Below are 21,508 nucleotides of genomic sequence, written 5' to 3'. Positions count from 1 at the left end.
ATTTTCATTCTCAAACTTTGTTGGGCTCTATCCCAGGAAGCCATCAGCCAAATATGAAGATTCTATACCTTTTAGTTCTTTAGAAGAAGTCGTTTGAAGTTTTTGACATATTTGACCCCTGTGACCTTGAAAACAGGTCAAGGTCATTTTCGTTCTCAAACTTTGTAGGGCTCCTACCAACGAAGCTTTCAGCCAAATATCATGACTCTAGGCCTGTCCGTTCTTCAGAAGAAGTTGTTTAAAAGAAAAGTTGATGGACGAGGACGGACGGACGGACGACGGACGACGCGCCACGGCATAAGCTCACTTGGCACTTCGTGCCAGGTGAGTTAAAAAATATATTACATACGTGGTATGCCCTGAACAAAGTGATAATGAAGGTTTGACGGACAGACAGAGTGCAAACCTATAGTATCTGCTGAGGACCAAATAACAATCATGTATGCAGTCTACATAAATCAAGTCTTGAGCAGAATTTAGTTATGTTCTATGTAAGTCAATGAACCAATGAGTTAAAATGGAAAACAATGAGTTAAAATGGGAAACAATGAGTTAAAATGGGAGACAAAGTCTTTTTTGTTCACACAAACCTTGTTCCAGTGTTTTTTGAGCCTCAGTCGCAAAGAAAATGTACGGCTCATCCACCGTGAAAATGGCCCAGGATTTGGACTTGAAATTGATTCCATGAAAGCAGGCTAGCGAGAGGTTGTTCCCGCGGAGCTCCATGTTTCCTCCGAGGATCGTGCCTTCCTTTGGGATGATGGTAGGAAGCATACTGAAGCGACAACCTGACACAAGCTCCAAGGCCTTCTGCCAGTGGCGGTGGTGACGGATGTCCCAACCTGATAATAAGAAAACAAGCTTCTGGAATCTACATGATATGTGTGTGATAATAAGGACATATTTCACTGCTCGATAAATAATCAATAACTCCAGAAATTAAAATATCTTGTAAACAATTTATCATATTAAAAAATTGACACATATTACCATTGTTCTTTTAGAGAATTCAAATATACCCAATTTTAACATTCACCAAAAAAACTGAATTTTTTACTGTTCTTCAAATATCTAATTTTTCAGAATTTCAACCATAATGGAGCGTAAATAAATATTTTTTTGATGTTTTGAATTTGCAGTTGACTGGCCTTTCAAACTAAATACATATATTTTCAAAATATATATAATCTACATATTACATGTTAAATAAAAAGGTAGATTATCAAAACTAGTTGAGGCGATGACAAAAATGTATTCAAATTATCCCTCAACTTATATATATACAATGTATTTGATGATACCTGTAAGCTCATAGTTCATTTTTTAGAAAATTTCACATGGTGAAATAACCTCATATAGCACAACCTCACAAGTATCACTGCTTCCACCAAATTATCTACCTATCATAGAAATAAATCATCTATCTTATCCAATCTGTGAGAACTGGTTAGAATAATGAATATTGCAGATAATCTTGCAAGTTTATTGTCAAACACTTTGTACTCAGTGAATCTTATAGATTATACAAACCCCTTTATTTGATATAAATAACAACCAATAACCACCTTTTTGATAGTGACATTCTGTGTAAATTATTAACCAATTTTACAAAAGCACAATATAATGTAACTTCTCGTCTAGACAGTAAAACCTCAATATAATGCGCCTCGTTCAATTTGCCACCTCACTTACTGCCAACATATTTCAAGGTCCCTTTTTTGCTTTTTCTTAAGAATTCCCATATATATTTCCCTCAATTTATAATCAAACCCCTTTATAATGCCAGAATTTCTCTGGACACATGGTCGCAGTATAACAAGGTTTTACTGTACACAATTAATTTTAAACTACATACTCTCCTGTTCCTCCATCAACTTTCGCCTCTCACTGATTCGCGTCTTGCTGCCGCCTGGGATCGGTCCGAAGGCAGACAGCACCCTCTTACTGCTGGTGAACTGCATGGTGACGAACTCTTCAATCTTGGCGATCATCTTGATGATGTCCGGCGTGGTTGAGCGAGACAGCATCAGGTGGAACTGGTCCCAGCGCAAGTCGCCGTGGGCAAACAGGAACGCAGGGCTGTAGGGAAACAAACATCCATTAGAATCACAGAGGCAAACTAACAATCGATATGGGTTTACCCATGTATGCAAATACAGTTACCAATTCTATTTATAGCAAAATACTAAGAATCTAACCTTATCTATCTTTACAGTCTCGACTAGAACTGTTATCCAGAGGCTAACTAATATCTGTCCTCCCTTGAAATGGGCTGAAATGAAACAAAATGAACTAGAGATTTGTTTTTGTGAACAAAAAAGTATGTCTACCTTTTACCATTTTAAAAGTTAAGGGCCGACAAGATATTCCTGAAAAATTCATTCAACCTTTGAACTTGAGGTCAAGGTCACAGTGACCTAATGACAGCGCACTGTACATCGTCTGGGTTATGCAATATACTGCAAGTTTCATCAGGATATCTTTAACTATGCAATTTTTTTACCTTATTATTAGAGGAATTTCCTACTGGTAATTATAAAATGCATACATGAACAAGTTCTAATTGTAATGGGGACCATTACAAAAATCCTCAAAACTGACCCCATAGTCGCAAATGATGCTTGGATAGAGTTTACAATGGCATCATAATTATACTTGCATACTAAGTTTAAGCAAAAATTAGATACAGTTAGGGACAATTGTCATCACCTTGGTGTACACCTTTAAATGTTTGAAACAGTCAGGCTTTTTTTACTTTCACCTTGAGGTATAGGCAACAGTTACTCAATGACACTGCATTGCACATCATCTGTAGGTGATGCAAAGTTTCAAGATATCTTTAATGGTTTAAAAGTAACAGTCTCAGATAAACATGGTTAGCGGATTTATCCTGCACAACACACCTACATATATATATATATATATTTACAAACTACATTTTGAATACATTTATTTTAGAAGAATGAATTTTTTTTTCCAAAAAGTGTTTTCCCTAGATTTGGTATTTGTGAAAAGATGCCAAAAAAATGCAAAAAAAACATGTTTTTTAACCCAAAATTTGACCCACGCAAGTAGTATTTTTTTTCTTAAAACCTGTCTTAAATTAAATATCACCTACTCGGTAACAGAAATACTAACGTGTTAGCATAGGTCGTTCAACTGGGTTTTTCACATTATTTACACATGTGCTGAGTACAAAAATAGACTACATGAAAAGCTAGGTTTTGTTGTGTCAACACAGATTTGTAAGTGGCCAAAAATGTAGTCTCAAACAAAATTCAATTTCTTTTTGTTTTTAAATATGAAGCCCACATAGTCCACTTCATCATGTATATGCCAATTTTATTGCTGATTTGTTTTTTAAACTTTGATACATGTAATATTACATGGATTATTCATTGTACAAAAATATCACCCACCGTACGCTACTGTACACTGCTACCTCATCAAACGATAAGAATTTTAAAATATTGGTTAATGTTCCCTTTGGGGCCCCGCCCTAGCCCCTAAGTAAAAATAATTTCCTACAGAAAATTGTCAAAATATACCAAAAAGTGTTATTTCCCTATATAAACTACGGTAAACGTTAACCCCTCTCCGAGGGAGAATTGATAGCTCAGGGGTCCTGAAATTTACAATTTAAACAAAGCACCTGATGATCTTTCTTTCCATGCAGAGAAAATGGGTAAGAAGATTTTTGAAATATTGATTTATTTATTTTCCTTTTGGGCCCCACCCTGGCCCCAGGGGTTGGGGTAGGAATCCCAATTTTACAATTTTGTAGCCTCATCTACCAAGGATGATTTTGACCAAGTTTGAAAAAAGTTGAAAATGTAAAAAGTTTACGCATGACGACAGACGGAAAGCAATCAGAATAGGTCACTTGAGCAAAGCTCACGTGACCTAATAAATACTACTTGGATGCAAAACATCAGAAATTATTTTTTTGTTTTTTAAATCTCAATCAAAAGCTTTTTAACTAGTCTTGCACTGTCAGCTTTAATAAGAAAGTGGTTTCACTGTTTCACGGTGGCAAGGAAAGTAAGAACATGGCCTCACTATCTGTTAGTCAGGAGTGAAAGTAGATAAGAATAAGGAAACTGTCTCACCGTTTGGTGGCCAGTGGTGTATCCAACTCAGTGTCGGTGTCAACGTGCCACTCGTCCTTGAGGGTAGTATCGAGGGAGCTAAGTCTCGCCATCAGTACACTAGTACCCATGTAATCCAGCCTAATCTCTGTAGCCTCCAGCCCCAGGCCTGCCTTGTGGTTCGGCTCCTTTCCTAGCTCGGGGTCCTCATTCACTTCAACTGTACACAAACATAGCCATAAAGTGTTCAGCATGTGACATTGCTCAAATGTTAGAAACAAAAAAACTTTTTTTTACAGCCTTCCCATCATGCAATGTGAATCACTCTATATTCTTACAACAATATCACATTGATAAATACCCTGACCCCCTGCCAAGAAGTCAAGTGTCACCTTTGACCCTTTATCCTTGTCCAATGACCACCAAATACCTAAGAATGGTACTTGATGGTATCATACTATGGTGTAAGTATAGCTTAATCTGTTAAGGGGTTCATGAAATATCTTGTACACAAGCAGAAACTTTTTACTGATTGGTGAGATATCTGGTACACAAGCTTTATTACTTCCTCTGGTCTAAACATAAACTAAATCTGCTGAGGGTTTGGTGAGATATCTTGTACACACACTTTATTACTTCCTCTGGTCTAAATATAGACTAAATCTGCTGAGGGATTGGAGAGATAAATAGAACACAAGCTTAATTACTTCCTCTGGTATAAATATAAACTAAGTCTGCTGGGGGATTGTTGAGATATCTTGTACACAAACATTATTACTTCCTCTGGTCTAAATCTAAACTAAACCTGCTGAGGGATTGGTGAGATGTCTTGTACACAAACTTTATTACTTACTCTGGGCTAAATTTAAACTAAATCTGCTGTGGGCTTGGTGAGATATCTTGTACACAATGACAATACTATATTACCTGCTTAAGGTAATGGGTTTGTGTTACCATTTCTCAGTAGATTTTCTTCAAATTTTGTAGTTATATTACTTTAAAGTAAAGACTAAATCTGCTGAGGGATTGGCGAGATATCTTGTACACAAACTTTATTTCTTCCTCTGGTCTAAATATAATCTAAATCTGTTGAGGGATTGGTGAGATATCTGGTACACAGGCTTTATTACTTCCTCTGGTCTAAACATAAACTAAATCTGCTGAGGGATTAGTGAGATATCTTGTACACAAGCTTTATTACTTCCACTGGTCTAAATATAAACTAAAGCTGCTGAGGGATTGGTGAGATGTCTTGTACACAAACTTTATTACTTCTTCTGGTCTAAATATAAACTAAATCGGCTGAGGGATTGGTGAGATATCTGGCACACAAGCTTTATTACTTCCTCCGGTCTAAATATAAACTAAATCGGCTGAGGGATTGGTGAGATATATTGAACACAAACTTTATTACTTCCTCTGGACTAAATATAAACTAAATCTGCAGAGGGATTGGTGAGATATCTGGTACACAGGCTTTATTACTTCCTCTGGTCTAAATCTAAACTAAATCTGCTGAGGGATTAGTGAGATATCTTGTACACAAGCTTTATTACTTCTTCTGTCTAAATATAAACTAAATCTTCTGAGGGATTTGTGAGTTTTCTTGTACACAAACTTTATTACTTCTTCTGGTCTAAATATAAACTAAATCGGCTGAGGGATTGGTGAGATATATTGAACACAAACTTTATTACTTCCTCTAGTCTAAATATAAACTAAATCTTCTGAGGGATTTGTGAGTTTTCTTGTACACAAACTTTATTACTTCTTCTGGTCTAAATATAAACTAAATTTTCTGAGGGATTGGTGAGATATCTTGTACCCAAACTTTATTACTTCCTCTGGACTAAATATAAACTAAATCTGCTGGGGGATTGGTGAGATATCTTGTACTCAAACTTTATTACTTCCTCTGGACTAAATATAAACTAAATCTGCAGAGGGATTGGGGAGATATCTTGTACCCAAACTTTATTACTTCCTCTGGTCTAAACATAAACTAAATCTGCTGAGGGCTTGGTGAGATATCTTGTACACACACTTTATTACTTCCTCTGGTCTAAATCTAAACTAAACCTGCTGAGGGATTGGTGAGATAACTTGTACACAAACTTTATTACTTACTCTGGGCTAAATTTAAACTAAATCTGCTGTGGGCTTGGTGAGATATCTTGTACACACACTTTATTACTTCCTCTGGTCTAAATCTAAACTAAATCTGCTGAGGGATTGGGGAGATATCTTGTACACAAACTTGATTACTTCCTCTGGTCTAAATATAGACTAAATCTGCTGAGGGATTGGAGAGATAAATAGAACACAAGCTTAATTACTTCCTCTGGTCTAAATCTAAACTAAATCTGCTGAGGGAGTGGTGAGATATCTGGTACACAAGCTTCATTACTTCCTCTGGTCTAAATATAGACTAAATCTGCTGAGGGATTGGGGGGATATCTGGTACACAAGCTTAATTACTTCCTCTGGTCTAAATATAAGCTAAATCTGCTGAGGGATTGGGGGGATATCTGGTACACAAGCTTAATTACTTCCTCTGGTCTAAATCTAAACTAAATCTGCTGAGGGATTGGTGAGATATCTTGTACACAATGACAATACTATATTACCTACTTAAGGTAATGGGTTTGTGTCACCATTTCTCAGTAGATTTTCTTCAAATTTTGTAGTTATATTACTTTAAAGTAAAGAAAATTGTCTGCCAAAAAAATGTATAGGTTGTCAGAATTTTAAGGATTTTAAATGGAAATATATGTAAAAAAAAAATGAAAGACACAATTTTTTGCAAAATAATGTCAATAAAAATGATACTGCCATAGATTAGTATTGCATTAATGTATATCAATTTAATAAATGCTGAAATTGTGTAAAATAAATTATCTATAAACGATTAAAAATTTACATTTTATAATAAAACCATATACACATAGTAATTGCATGTAAGAGTTATCTTTCTTGAAAAACTTCACAGTAGTGAAATAGGTTGCCGGTTTCCATAAGTACAGAAAAATGGACACATGTGACTCAGTGATTAAAAAAACAACTGAATTAATGCCTGGATTGCTTTGAAATACTTAAATATTGAGAGAACACATTGTTTTGTCAATAACAAACGTACAATATTCATCACAACTCTAGACTATAGAATATGAGGAAATTGTGATACTGTCTCCCTACATTGGATTTTCAACTAGGGATGTACTTCCTATTTCTGTTAATCAATACACTCATTCGACCTTAAGTTGGAAGGGTAGGGTGGGTGTTAGAACAAGAGGCCAACAGGGCCTGTATTGCTTATCTGTTTCTTTTATTACCTGAATCAAAGCCCCCAGGGAAGCTTCACTGTTCTCTTATACAATATCTGACTACCTCGTTTCATGAACCAAGGTTGCTTCATTGAATGTTCATGAAAATTGTAAGGATATTTTATCTACAATTTCATCCAGGGATGACTGCCAATATGTTTGATGACTATGTTCAACTTACAGAATACATTGAGGTTGTTGAGTTCAACAGTGCCACCGACCACACCGCCTCGGGAGTCAAAGTGAGAACTGTCCATCCCGGAACAGATCTTGAGGTCACGATGGCCGCTACTGTCGATGGACAGACGTCCATCAGTCTTTATCTTCTGGGTGGTCCAGCTGTTACATAATACAATGTATCACTTATTTGAGTGATTTGTTAAAAAAAAAAGCTCTAGCTCATTACTAACTCTAGTTTAACACTTATTTTGAATGTACCAGAGGTCATTATTTTGCAATACCTCCACTACGGGTCGAAACCTGGGACCTCTGGTCTACTGGTAGGCTGTCAATTGAGCCAAATAAAAAATTCTCCCTAGCCTGAAAGTTATTTGGAAGCAACTAATGTTTTCGCAGGGTGACCTTCCAGGAAAAGAACTCGGATTCTGAGTTTTTTAGGGGCAACAGCAATGCTTGTGAGAGCTAGGCTGAGTATTTTTGTGAATATTTCCTAGGTCCCTACAGTGACACCAATGTAACAGAGGTTTACCTATTATTTTTCAACACCTCCATTATGGGTCAAGGTTTGGACCTCTTGGTTACCAGTCTTATGCTCAACCAAATGAGCCGAAGAGAAACTCTCCCTAGTGGTATCAGTAGGAATGGCAGCTTTCTGAAGGTGTCTCTCAAACTGCTTTCTATTTTGGTTTATATAGCACTAACTTTGACTTAGACAATGTTTAACAACATCTACTTGTCCTTTACATTGTAAATTGTGGCAAAGTGTTGCTCATTACAGTATAACATGGTTACCAACACACTTATCCATAATTCATACTTGCAACAAATCATAGTTCTGTCCTTTGACATGACATTTTTCCGTGAATATAAAATGCTATAGCAAACATTGTCTATAGCAATTTATCACATATCTGACCCATTTTCCTTTGTCATACGGTCATGTCATAAATTTGATAGCACACATAATGAAACCTAGATGTACTTACATGGTGTTGCCCATTACATTACTCATGTTGACGTTTAGATCAAGTCTAGACAGGTTCACAGCAAACAGCACGAGGGTTTCCCAGGAGCTCTGTGGCTTGGCTGGCACCTGACCCGAGGCGTGACGTCGAGACCGTGGCGTATCTGAAGAAATGCTTGATCTCGACTTGACCGTGGGGCGAGAAATCGGGGTGGGCGGTATCTCCAGACCAGTCATTAGGTCAGAGGGCGATTGTGGGGCAGAGACAGATGCTATAAACAGAATGAGTAATGTTTTATATTTTTTTTGTAGTGGAAATTTTCATACTGAATGATATATAGCAATATGTTTCATAGTACGTAGATTCATTCTTGAGTTCATATTTTTGCTCCAAATTTATCCTGTTCATGTATTATATATATACAGTACACACATGTGCTTTTTCATTATTAATATATGCATTTAAAAAATATTTACTTTACTTCATATTTGATATTTTTTTGCTCTAAATTTATCATGTTCATGTATTATATACAGTACACACATGTACTTTTTCATTATTAATGTATGCATTTAAAAAATACCTATTTTACTTCATATTTGATATTTTTTTTAAAGTTATTTAACATTTCTTATTGAACATAATTACATGCATAGACATGCCATAACTTTATTAGTTAGTTGCACACAACAATACAATTTTTCTGTATTTAAATAAAAAATTGTTTGAATAAGTTGATACATAATAACCATTTAAAAGATTATCAAATTAAATCAATAACAAAAATCATCAAAGCACCTCAAACAAACAAGAATACCAATCATTACGACTCTCCTATCATAACTAGGACATAATTGATGAAAGTCACAAGTTTCTGTTAATTGAATGAAAAAAATGGAAAAAAATTGACAGAAAAGGCACCCCAGTTAAAGGCTTGTAATACTTGAGGTGTAAAAAGAAGGGTAAATAAAGCATGCAACCATCTATCACAACACAGATACTTAACAAATTTCGGGAACACTCATTTTTTTCTGGGCTTAGGAAAAACTATGCTATCACAGTTACTCAACAAGAACGAATTTGAAGTATATAATTTGGGGAATATTGCTACCTACTTACATCATTCAATAATATTTTCTGTAACTGGGAAAGTTGTTTTTTTCGATGTAAGCTATGTTAAAATCTTAACAGTAACTTGTTTAAACTTTCAATTTCTTTTTCGTGGTAGATACTGTGACCCAGAACAAGACCCTGTCCTAAACAGTGCCAGTAGCCGAAAGAAAAACTGGCATCGTTCAAGGGGTAGAGGTAGAGTTTTATCACACATGGTGACTTAAATATCATTTCATTCATAAATAGGACAATACCAGAAGAATTGTTGTACGAAAATATATTTTCAACACTTTTTATATAAGCATTTCTATCAGTACAAAATAACTGATACAATTTGTGTTTAATGCAACGTTGTCCCTGTTGTTAATTAATTTTTAGTAAATGCTGTTAGTGTCACGCCTATCACCAACACCTAGCGGTTCAGCACACCTCTACGGCCTGATTTGCGGGCAATCTCATTCTGGAGTTCCGTGCTAATCTGTATTTTGAGCTTGTCTCCTGAGGAGCCTCGCCGATGGTGGGTTCGGACCCGCGGCTCGGCCCCTCCAAGGTGAAGCGAGGGTGAGGATGTAAACAGCTTCGCCACGGGGCTGCGGGGCAGCGAGTCCCCTAGAGAGCTAGCATTGGAAGAGCTTTCCCAGTCTGAAATGGCAACACAACGCAAACCAAAAATAAACCAAAAGCAACGTACTGTAGCACAATAACACAATTCCTGTAGCACAATAACACAATTCCTGTAGCACAGGATATCGAGTGATAGCACATATATGGGTGCAACAATGTTCCTTGGAAAAAACTGCTCAAAGAACTTATCTTAAAAGAAATAAAATTGATAAAATACTGTTTATGGAAAAATACTGATACTTTATTAAAGAAACACATTTTTTGGTTTTTGTTTTTGTTTATCTATTGACATAGTTATTACAAAATATGATGTCCAAATTGTTTTTAAATATTAATAATAAATACAGCCTTCACTCAACATCCGTTGGAGGGACAAAAACCATACAAATAAACAGGATCAAATAGGTCAAAGCACAGTCAGCTTACAGTGATAAACATAAGCTAGATGATACCATTAACTGAACTAAAATTTCAAGTTGCTTTGAAAAACTGGCCTTGGCTTACTTGGGAAAGGAATCAATCGACGAACAGCACCATATATGGACATATTGAAAAGTAACTGCCCATATTTAGAATTGTTTAAGCTAACAATACAGTAGAACCAAAACTTTTAAATTCAACACAACAAAACTGTCACATTGAAAAACTTTAAAACACAAGTGTTCTCCCAAGTTTCAAACAGCAATTTGTGAAAATGAATCCTTTAAAACTGTTTTTTATCAGGGAATCCGAAGATAGCTTGGGCTCTACTTGGTGAATAGACAAACATTTTACTTTGAATAAAGTCTTAAACAAATGAGGAAAAATCATAAAAAGGGAACTAGCTGGAAAACCATTTCAACTTCATGGCAGACATGTTTGACATCTAATTAGAAATTAAAATCCTGGACTAAAAGACCAAAACATCATGTGATAATTTGGTTTTATGTAACCTAGTCGTGTAACTCAAATACTCATTTACCGATGCATCACTATGGAATAAAATCTAAATGAAGGTCATTTGCAAAAAAAATCAGTTTGGGTATAAATAAGATGGAGTTTGTCGAGGGAGGACATATAAAATTTGAGCAATACATCTGTATATGGCTTTGAATTAACAGTGTTATTTTGGCATTTTGTAAGGAAATTAATAATTGCTCAGTAAAAATTTGCAAAAAAAAGGTCTGTCTGTTGTCTTTTATTTACAATGAAACTGGCCCAAAACAAGAGGCCCAGAGAGCCTGTATCGCTCACCTGGATATCAAAGTAATCATTGCAAAATATTCTCCAAATAAGATCCAAGGGAATGGGCCAGACCTCAAGGCCAATCCTTGTAGCATATCTGTATCAATTTTGTATGCCAAGCTATTTTATGTATGGTTATGGGGTGGGGTTCTCAACTGTTTCCAAGGTGTGACTCAGAAACTAGGTCCCTAGGGTTGTGGCCAGACCCGAGGATCAATAATAATATCATAAGTGCATTCGTCTCTTTATGCCCAGCATTTGTATATATAGTTTTGGGGTGGGGATCTCAACCGTTTCAAAGTTATGACCAAAGGGTTAAGTCTCCAAGGGTGGGGCAGACCCTGGGGCCATCCTTGAAGCATATGTACATTCGTCTCTATATACTCAGCAATTGTATATATGGTTATAGGTTTGGAATCTCAACTGTTTCCAAGCTGTGACTCAGAAACTAGGTCCCTAGGGGTTTAGCCAGACCCCAGGGTCTATTCTATTATCATGACTGCATTCGTCTCTTTATGCCCAGCATTTGTATATACATTTTTGGGATGGGGATCTCAACCATTTCAAAGTTATGACCAAGGGACTATGTCTCCAAGGGTGGGGCCAGACCCCAGCGCTATCCTGGAAGCATATGTGCATTCTTCTCTTTATACTCAGTAATTGTATATATGGTTTAAGGGTGGGGCTCTCAACCATTTCCTAGTAATAAACTATTTTTGGCCCCACGCTTTAGCCGAGGGGGTCAGCGCTAGCCCCACCATTTGTATAATTTTTAATCCCTGCCTCCCATGAATGCTTCCAATCAAATATGATTGATATCCAGTGCATTGTTCTACAGAAGAAGTCGTTTATAACAGCCCCACCATTTGTAAAATTTTGAATCCCCACTACCTAGGGATGCATCCAGTCAAATATGGTTGATATCAATCTCTTAGTTCCAGGGAAGAAGTCATTTAAAGCAATATAGCCAAATAACCCTTTTTGGACCCACCCCTTATCCCCCTAGGGGGTTAGCCACACCATTTGTACACTTTTAAATCCCCGCCTCCCATGAATGCTTCTGAACAAATATGATCGATATCCATTGCATAGTTCTACAGAAGTTGTTTATAGCAATATAGTCAAATTGCCCCCTTAGGGCCCCGACCCTTAACCCCCGGGGGGGTCAGCCCCATCATTTGTACAATTTTGACTTCCCCTACCTAGGGATGCTTCCAGTAAACTATGGTTGATATCCATCTCTTAGGTCCAGAGGAGTAGTCGCTTAAAGCAATATAGCCTCCTGGGGGTCAGCCTCACGATTTGTACATTTTGAATCCCAACTACCTAGAGATGTTTCCAGTCAAATATGGTTGATGTCCATCTTTTAGTTGCAGAGAAGAAGATGCTTAAAGCAATGTAGCCAAATAACCCTTTTTGACCCCACCCCACAGCCCCCTTGGGGGTCAGCCCCACCATTTGTACAATTTTGGATTTCTGCCTCCCATTGCACAGTTCTACAAAGGTAGTCGTTTATAGCAATATAGCCAAATTGTCCCCCTTTGGCCCCGCCCCTCAGCCCTCTGGGGGGTTAGCCCTACCATTTGTACAATTTTGAATCCCCATCACCTAGGGATGCTTCCAGTCAAATTTAGTTAAATTCCAATCAGTGGTTAAGAAGAAAAAATCGTTTGAAGAAATTGTTGACGTACGGACGACGGACGCCACGGAATGGCAAAAGTTCACCTAGGACCAGGTGAGCTAAAAATGACCTGAACCTATTTATAAAACTATGAAGTTTATACATGTATGCGTATGTCTCCAGTTGATCAGTTTCATATTGTTATTGCCCCAGCAACAATGTTATTGATGGGGGGTATCCTCGGTCTTTTGTCTTGAACTTGTTCTTAGAATAATTTGTGGAACTGGAAATTTTCACTGCAGTGTTTAATTCACTGTTTAATCCCTATGCAAAAAGCGTGGAAATTTCACTGATGTGAAAATAACTTTGTCTACAGTGAATCGTTATAAAGATACAGGAATACGGAAAATTAAATGATATGGTATATTACAATATTTTACAAAAGATGAATCCAGGAAGCCAATGTTCTGATAACATACAAAATCAACATTTTAATTATTTACAAACTTTTGCTCCATATGTCAAGTAGCTTTATATATGAAGTTTAAAGAATGCAGTGGGCTTAACCAAAACATGAGCTCATCACAAATAAATATGGTGCCAAAATAAAAAGGACCAAATTTTCAACACAAAAATTATAATGAAATGAACATTAAGCAAATGATGCCCAGGGAATGTGGAGAACAAATGTACACAAATACAACAAAGAAATTCACAATAATTCATGCAAATAGGGCGAGTCATCCACACCAACAAACCTGTTAAAACATGAGCAGACGGCACTGCAATGGAATCATCGACAATTATACTCAAATTCAATCATATTTTATCTTATAGAATAAGAACATCTCACCTTCCAAAGTTTACCATAAGCTTGTGTTTACCTTCTCATGGAACATATCACCTCCCAAAGCTTACCATAAGCTTGTGTTTACCTACTCATGGAACATCTCACCTCCCAAAGCTTACCATAAGCATGTGTTTACCTACTCATGGAACATTTCACTTCCCAAAGCTTACCATAAGCTTGTGTTTACCTACTCATGGAACATTTCACCTCCCAAAGCTTACCATAAGCTTGTGTTTACCTACTCATGGAACATTTCACCTCCCAAAGCTTACCATAAGCTTGTGTTTACCTACTCATGGAACATTTCACCTCCCAAAGCTTACCATAAGCTTGTGTTTACCTACTCATGGAACATTTCACCTCCCAAAGCTTACCATAAGCTTGTGTTTACCTACTCATGGAACATTTCACCTCCCAAAGCTTACCATAAGCTTGTGTTTACCTACTCATGGAACATTTCACCTCCCAAAGCTTACCATAAGCTTGTGTTTACCTACTCATGGAACATTTCACCTCCCAAAGCTTACCATAAGCTTGTGTTTACCTACTCATGGAACATTTCACCTCCCAAAGCTTACCATAAGCTTGTGTTTACCTACTCATGGAACATTTCACCTCCCAAAGCTTACCATAAGCTTGTGTTTACCTACTCATGGAACATTTCACCTCCCAAAGCTTACCATAAGCTTGTGTTTACCTACTCATGGAACATTTCACCTCCCAAAGCTTACCATAAGCTTGTGTTTACCTACTCATGGAACATTTCACCTCCCAAAGCTTACCATAAGCTTGTGTTTACCTACTCATGGAACATTTCACCTCCCAAAGCTTACCATAAGCTTGTGTTTACCTACTCATGGAACATTTCACCTCCCAAAGCTTACCATAAGCTTGTGTTTACCTACTCATGGAACATTTCACCTCCCAAAGCTTACCATAAGCTTGTGTTTACCTACTCATGGAACATTTCACCTCCCAAAGCTTACCATAAGCTTGTGTTTACCTACTCATGGAACATTTCACCTCCCAAAGCTTACCATAAGCTTGTGTTTACCTACTCATGGAACATTTCACCTCCCAAAGCTTACCATAAGCTTGTGTTTACCTACTCATGGAACATTTCACCTCCCAAAGCTTACCATAAGCTTGTGTTTACCTACTCATGGAACATTTCACCTCCCAAAGCTTACCATAAGCTTGTGTTTACCTACTCATGGAACATTTCACCTCCCAAAGCTTACCATAAGCTTGTGTTTACCTACTCATGGAACATTTCACCTCCCAAAGCTTACCATAAGCTTGTGTTTACCTACTCATGGAACATTTCACCTCCCAAAGCTTACCATAAGCTTGTGTTTACCTACTCATGGAACATTTCACCTCCCAAAGCTTACCATAAGCTTGTGTTTACCTACTCATGGAACATTTCACCTCCCAAAGCTTACCATAAGCTTGTGTTTACCTACTCATGGAACATTTCACCTCCCAAAGCTTACCATAAGCTTGTGTTTACCTACTCATGGAACATTTCACCTCCCAAAGCTTACCATAAGCTTGTGTTTACCTACTCATGGAACATTTCACCTCCCAAAGCTTACCATAAGCTTGTGTTTACCTACTCATGGAACATTTCACCTCCCAAAGCTTACCATAAGCTTGTGTTTACCTACTCATGGAACATTTCACCTCCCAAAGCTTACCATAAGCTTGTGTTTACCTACTCATGGAACATTTCACCTCCCAAAGCTTACCATAAGCTTGTGTTTACCTACTCATGGAACATTTCACCTCCCAAAGCTTACCATAAGCTTGTGTTTACCTACTCATGGAACATTTCACCTCCCAAAGCTTACCATAAGCTTGTGTTTACCTACTCATGGAACATTTCACCTCCCAAAGCTTACCATAAGCTTGTGTTTACCTACTCATGGAACATTTCACCTCCCAAAGCTTACCATAAGCTTGTGTTTACCTACTCATGGAACATTTCACCTCCCAAAGCTTACCATAAGCTTGTGTTTACCTACTCATGGAACATTTCACCTCCCAAAGCTTACCATAAGCTTGTGTATACCTACTCATGGAACATTTCACCTCCCAAAGCTTACCATAAGCTTGTGTTTACCTACTCATGGAGATACATGTAATTGAAGCTGGCAAGGGACAATTTTAAAATTATCATGGAAAAAAATTCTTCAAAAATGTCAAGAAATAGCTGCCATCTTGGCTTGACTGTTCAAGCAATGAAACACAACTGGCACCATGTTGATATTTGTTATAGATATCGAATATACATTTTAGACAATTGCTCATCCCAAAATCTATATTTGATGTACAAATCATTTTAATGGCACCACTATCAAGGCTGTAACATAAAGGACTAATTCCCCTGGGGCAGGCAAGACACCTTGAGCAAATTCCAGTAGCATAATGTGTATTAATCTCTTTTGGTCAGGTGAGCTAAAATCCTAAAACTCTGACAGAGAGAAACATATGACAATCAAGAAAAGAAGTACAATTATTATGGTGACGTTATAAATTTTCTGTGTGACATTTACCTTCCTCTGCAGCCTGGACGTAGCTGTCGTCACCCAGAAACAGTCGTCGTGCCAGATTACGACGGTACCATGCTTTAGGGAAACTAAGGATTTCTGAGAGCCGTCTCATGTCATACTTGAATGCTGCCGTACCAATATCTATGATGCCTACAAAAAAAGTAAAAAAAGTTTAATCGGCAAGCTTTTAAAAAAATGAAAATATGTATTGAATAAGAGATACTAGGTATGTGCAGTTTTTGTCAAAAGATAAATGCCAATGGTGATAGGTAATTAATGATTATTTTTGATAGCTTGCTCTGTTCTGGTGTAAAATTAAAAAAATCGATTTACCTTGTCTTAGAAAAATATGAAAAATATAGATACAGACAGAAAAAAACAATCAAACTTTATATGCCAGTGCTCCGTAGTTTGGGATGCTTTGGATGTGCTTAAATAAAAAAAAAAAAAGGCTTGCGGAGAGAATGAGCCAAACTTAAACACACCCATATTGTTGCTACATCCGGATATTGGCAGACACTCTTCTAATTAATTAAATTGCTAACTTCCATGGGCTATATTTTTCATGCAAATGAAACTTGAATTACTTAATTTTCAGAGGTTGTGTGATTGGCCTCTGGAACTATAATTTGACTTATTCCTAACATGCCTATCCGACACCCTGGGCCAGGAACCATCATAGCCTGCCACAGGTTGTGTGATTGGCCTTTGGAATTATAATTTGACTTATTCCTAACATGCCTATCCGTCACCCTGGGCCAGGAACCATCACAGCCTGCCACAGGTTGTATGATCGACCATTTGAACCACAATTTGACTTATTCATAACATGCCTACCTGAGAACCTGACCACATTGGACTTGGACTGAGGATCTTTAAGATCTTTGTCCGGAAGACGAACTTCCATCTTCCTGTTACGGGAGATGTTGATCTTGATGAACTCTACATCCAGGTTTAGCATGTCTCTCCGGGCCATCTCAGACAACAAAGTACCATGTTCCTGGATACTTCCTGTCAACAGAAACAGAGTCATGAAAATGAGCTGAGACAGTTGTAAAAAATTTGAATAATGAATTTTAGTTTCACAAAGTGTAAATGTCTCCCAAGAAGTGTTAAAGAAGTGAGTTTTCAGGATGACTGAAGTCTTATAAACCCTTTCACCACTGTAAACCATAATGGACTCATCCTTATCAATGCATGGGAGAGTCTACTAAAGTTACATAGGGCTGAAAGGGTTCATGAGGTTCAACTTACAGCAAAACTGTATAATATTTCCATCAGAAGTTTCAATTCAAGGGAGGTAAGCCTCATAATTAAGGTCGTTGTACAGATCACTTTCAGGTTATCATCTGATCAGAACTATTCATTTAGTCATGTGACTCATAATATAAAATCTGATGGGTACCTAGCTGAGAGTGACGGCTTGTACTGTACACTGGCGAGGCCATCTTCCTCTGCATACCGCCGTAAGGGTGAAATATATACAGGGAGAAATCGGACAGACCCAAGCTGATGTTAAGTCCCCCCGTCATTGTGGATGGGTCGGCACTGGACGCAGTACTAGCTGTCCTGGGGCGAGTTTCTGGCCCTCCTTTACCTCCACTCAGGTTCCGCTCACGATTCAGCTTCTTAGGCGCTGGACAGAGGAATTATCAAAATAAATATAAATTAAGAATGAAGGAATAAATTATTATGTGCGTAAGCTGGAATTGACTCTTGTGATTGTTACTTTGTTTCCTGACTGAATTTACAGCTATGTGGGTTTTCAGTAAACATATTAGCAAATCTTATGTATTATTTGCCAGGTTTTATTTACAGCTATGCTGGGTCTCAGTAAACATATTTGCAAATCTTATTTATTATTTGCCAGATTTTATTTACAGCTATGCTGGGTCTCGGTAAACATATTAGCAAATCTTATGTATTATTTGCCAGATTTTATTTACAGCTATGCTGGGTCTCAGTAAACATATTAGCAAATCTTATGGATGATTATCCAGCTTTTGCCTATTATAATAAATTACATTCTTTTTTTATCATAAGTACTTCGCTGAAGCAATATTTACTTAACCTAGACTTGTAAAACTGATTCCTTCTAATATTGATATTTGTGTAACTGCAAATATTGACTCTCCCCCAACAAAAAATGTAATGAAGTGTTTCTATTCTTTTTCCCCCCTTACATTGAGAGGGGGTGTAGAGAGTTGGATTAAGGGAAAAAGAAATTTAGAGAGAATGAGTTATTTTGTGTGAGGGAGCTGCATGGTATACATACCTTCAGGGTGAATGACCTCTGTGTCAGATCCCTTGCTTGAGAAGACAAGCTCCAGGGATGGTACCTGTAGCAGACATTCCACTCGTGACACGGGGAGGCAGTTGAAGCGAATGATGGAGGGATCCACGCGGATGAAGACGATGACGTCGACAGGGAAGGAGTAGTGACTAGCGGTGGCGTACAGGGAGTTGTACGATCCGTCCAGGTCAATGTTCAGCATATTCTCAATGATTTCCGCTGTAACAAGGCAAAATACATTGAGTGGGATATTAGTATTAAAGAACTCTCAACAGACCATGAACACCATGAGGTCATAGAGGGCCACAAGGTACAAAATGTGTAATGTGTTAACTATAGGCAAAACGAAACGTTATAGATTTGCTTGTTTCATGCTTTTAAATATCCTCCAAATAGCTAAGATTACATGAAGATAGGTGTCTAGGAGGACAATGCCGAAAAGAACAAAGATCCTCAAGTCTTTCAATAGGAGCAGCAGATTGACTTTGGTCTTTTTAATGTCCCTCCTAAACAGAAGAAAACCCCTGATTCTGCAGAAATTGTCTCTTTTCAAAGGAATACAGCAGGTCCATCCTTTCCCCAAACCTGCACAGGGAATGTTGAATGGTAGAATCAGAAAAGATAAATGGTACCAAGCTTGGCAATGGTTATTTCAATTTCCCCTAATGAGAGAAACCTCCGATTCTGCAGGGGGTTTCCTTTTCTGTTGCTTCATAAGATAATGAAGTGGGATATAGCAGGTCAATTCTTTTCTTATTCCCTTGTCACCTACAGGAGAAATTGACTATGGCTATGAACAACACTAAACATACGATATCCAACCTGAGTTTAAAGGAGAACCTACTTTTCTTGCTGGGTTGGGAGGGTGTGGTGTTGTTTCCGATAGGTAAAGGTTCCAGTGCCTGTTCCAGGAAGTCCAGCAGACACGGGCTTATAACCATTTCCTGTAGACGGAACAAACACAGGATTAGGTCAAGCAATAGTATTTTCACAGTGTGAATCTTTTTATTGTAAGTATAATTCTCCCAGTTAAAAGCAAAAACCATGACTGAAAATTTCACATTTTACAAAACTCTGGTTGACATGAATAACACTAAATGAATTGCTAAATGATCTGAAAAAAAATCGTTGTAACATCCATCAGATTTCAATGAAACATCTTCATTAAATTATTTATTTTCATCAAAGTATAATACTATGCTAACAACTTCCTTAACTTTATACAGTGAAGTACAACAGACAAGGTTTTGGAGATATCTCTAGTGATCAGGAAGAAAAAGCATCTTGCAATAATATTGGCTGTTCTTGACAACACAACATTACAATAGGTAACAGTTGAATCATGAACTGTATATGTGTAATATGGTAAGTTTCAAGTAGTATTAAGCATCATAGTTTTTTGCAAACTGTTAAACTGATTACATTGGGGAAATTATCACCAATTTTTCTGAAATCTTCGATTGATACACGTATATAATTGTTTGAGGATATTTTCAAACTAGTGAATCAACAAAGAAAACATGAGCATTTACACTTTTACAGTGACACTAGGTTACATATTCAGATTTTCACATTTCAAAGCACCTATTCCAAATATAGCCCAGTTTATAGCTCCTTGAAAAAAGATGTCAAGTAAGGAAAACATAAGAGTAGTTAACACTGCATAGCCTACCTCTGGTAAGGATGACAATGAAATCCAAGCGTACAAGTTAGCACGTTTGAAGTTGGCCCTCTTTCCGCTGTATCCCGACGTGTAACTCTCCTTACTCTCCACACTGTCCGTACTGACAAGTTTCGGGTACGGGCCATGGGGACCTTTTCTCATCATCACTACGTGGATATCCTCCCCTGGGGAATCTTCCATAGGAGTGGCCTGAGGTTGTAACCCCTGTGACCCCTGTGACCCTTGTTGACCCTGTGACCCTGGTGTTCCGCGAGCCGAGTCAAACATACTGTCCGACATACCACCGCTGGTCTTGGAGTTGTAATGCACCTGTAGGGTAGCAATAACACATTTCATACCAATATCAGTAATACTTAATCTTTACTGCATTCTAAAACTAAAGAAATTATTGCCCCACTTGTCCCATCTCCATGTTAATATCTCAAACATAAGAATCCAAATTTCAATGGTTGATATAGGGAATTAATCTAGATTTTTCCATTACTCATGCAATCGTGACTGGGGAGAAATTTACTTACACATCACATGAGTGTCTGTAGCGAAGCACAGGTCGTTCAAGTGAGGTGTTAAGATTCGTCACGTTTGTTTTATGTATCATTCACGGATATGAAAGTAGCCCTTCATGCTAATATTAAGAGCTATTTTCTAGGTCACATGTACTGCTTTTAACCAATTACAGAACTTGTAACAAAGCACAACATCAAATTTGGAATTATATAAAAATTATTTATTAAGGAACTAGTCCTTATACTACTAATACATCATATATATGCAAATAAATCTTTCATAAAACCATTTGTCCAGCAAAGATTTTGAAGTGGTAAAGGATTAAGCTATACATATCAAAAATGACTTTTGTAAGGAAAGAGAAAAGGGGACAATGATGAAATATTACATATGATATCTCCGTTACAAGATTTTTATAAATTGAATAGAAAATTCAACTACAGAAAATGTGAGCAAGCTCACAGAGATATATCCCCCCCCC

The 21,508-nt window shown here is 37.3% G+C and overlaps 1 protein-coding gene across 1 annotated transcript in view; it reads right to left on the bottom strand.

Annotated features, from left to right (window-relative positions):
* Positions 1 to 21,508, bottom strand: part of LOC110447187 (uncharacterized protein KIAA1109-like) — a 109,417-nt gene that overhangs the window by 12,576 nt on the left and 75,333 nt on the right. Inside the window, exons 49-60 of the mRNA XM_021492719.1 lie at positions 20,509 to 20,829; positions 19,681 to 19,780; positions 18,819 to 19,055; positions 17,949 to 18,179; positions 17,381 to 17,554; positions 16,547 to 16,693; positions 10,099 to 10,311; positions 8,578 to 8,827; positions 7,593 to 7,750; positions 4,110 to 4,308; positions 1,856 to 2,079; positions 591 to 842 (exon numbers count right to left, since the gene is read on the bottom strand). Coding sequence (XP_021348394.1) covers positions 591 to 842; positions 1,856 to 2,079; positions 4,110 to 4,308; positions 7,593 to 7,750; positions 8,578 to 8,827; positions 10,099 to 10,311; positions 16,547 to 16,693; positions 17,381 to 17,554; positions 17,949 to 18,179; positions 18,819 to 19,055; positions 19,681 to 19,780; positions 20,509 to 20,829 — 2,506 coding nt within the window. The remainder of the gene's footprint in view (positions 1 to 590; positions 843 to 1,855; positions 2,080 to 4,109; positions 4,309 to 7,592; positions 7,751 to 8,577; positions 8,828 to 10,098; positions 10,312 to 16,546; positions 16,694 to 17,380; positions 17,555 to 17,948; positions 18,180 to 18,818; positions 19,056 to 19,680; positions 19,781 to 20,508; positions 20,830 to 21,508) is intronic.

Source organism: Mizuhopecten yessoensis, unplaced genomic scaffold (genome assembly GCF_002113885.1).
Source record: "Mizuhopecten yessoensis strain PY_sf001 unplaced genomic scaffold, ASM211388v2 scaffold3229, whole genome shotgun sequence".
Taxonomy (NCBI): domain Eukaryota; kingdom Metazoa; phylum Mollusca; class Bivalvia; order Pectinida; family Pectinidae; genus Mizuhopecten; species Mizuhopecten yessoensis.
This window is presented reverse-complemented; position numbering and strand designations above follow the sequence as displayed.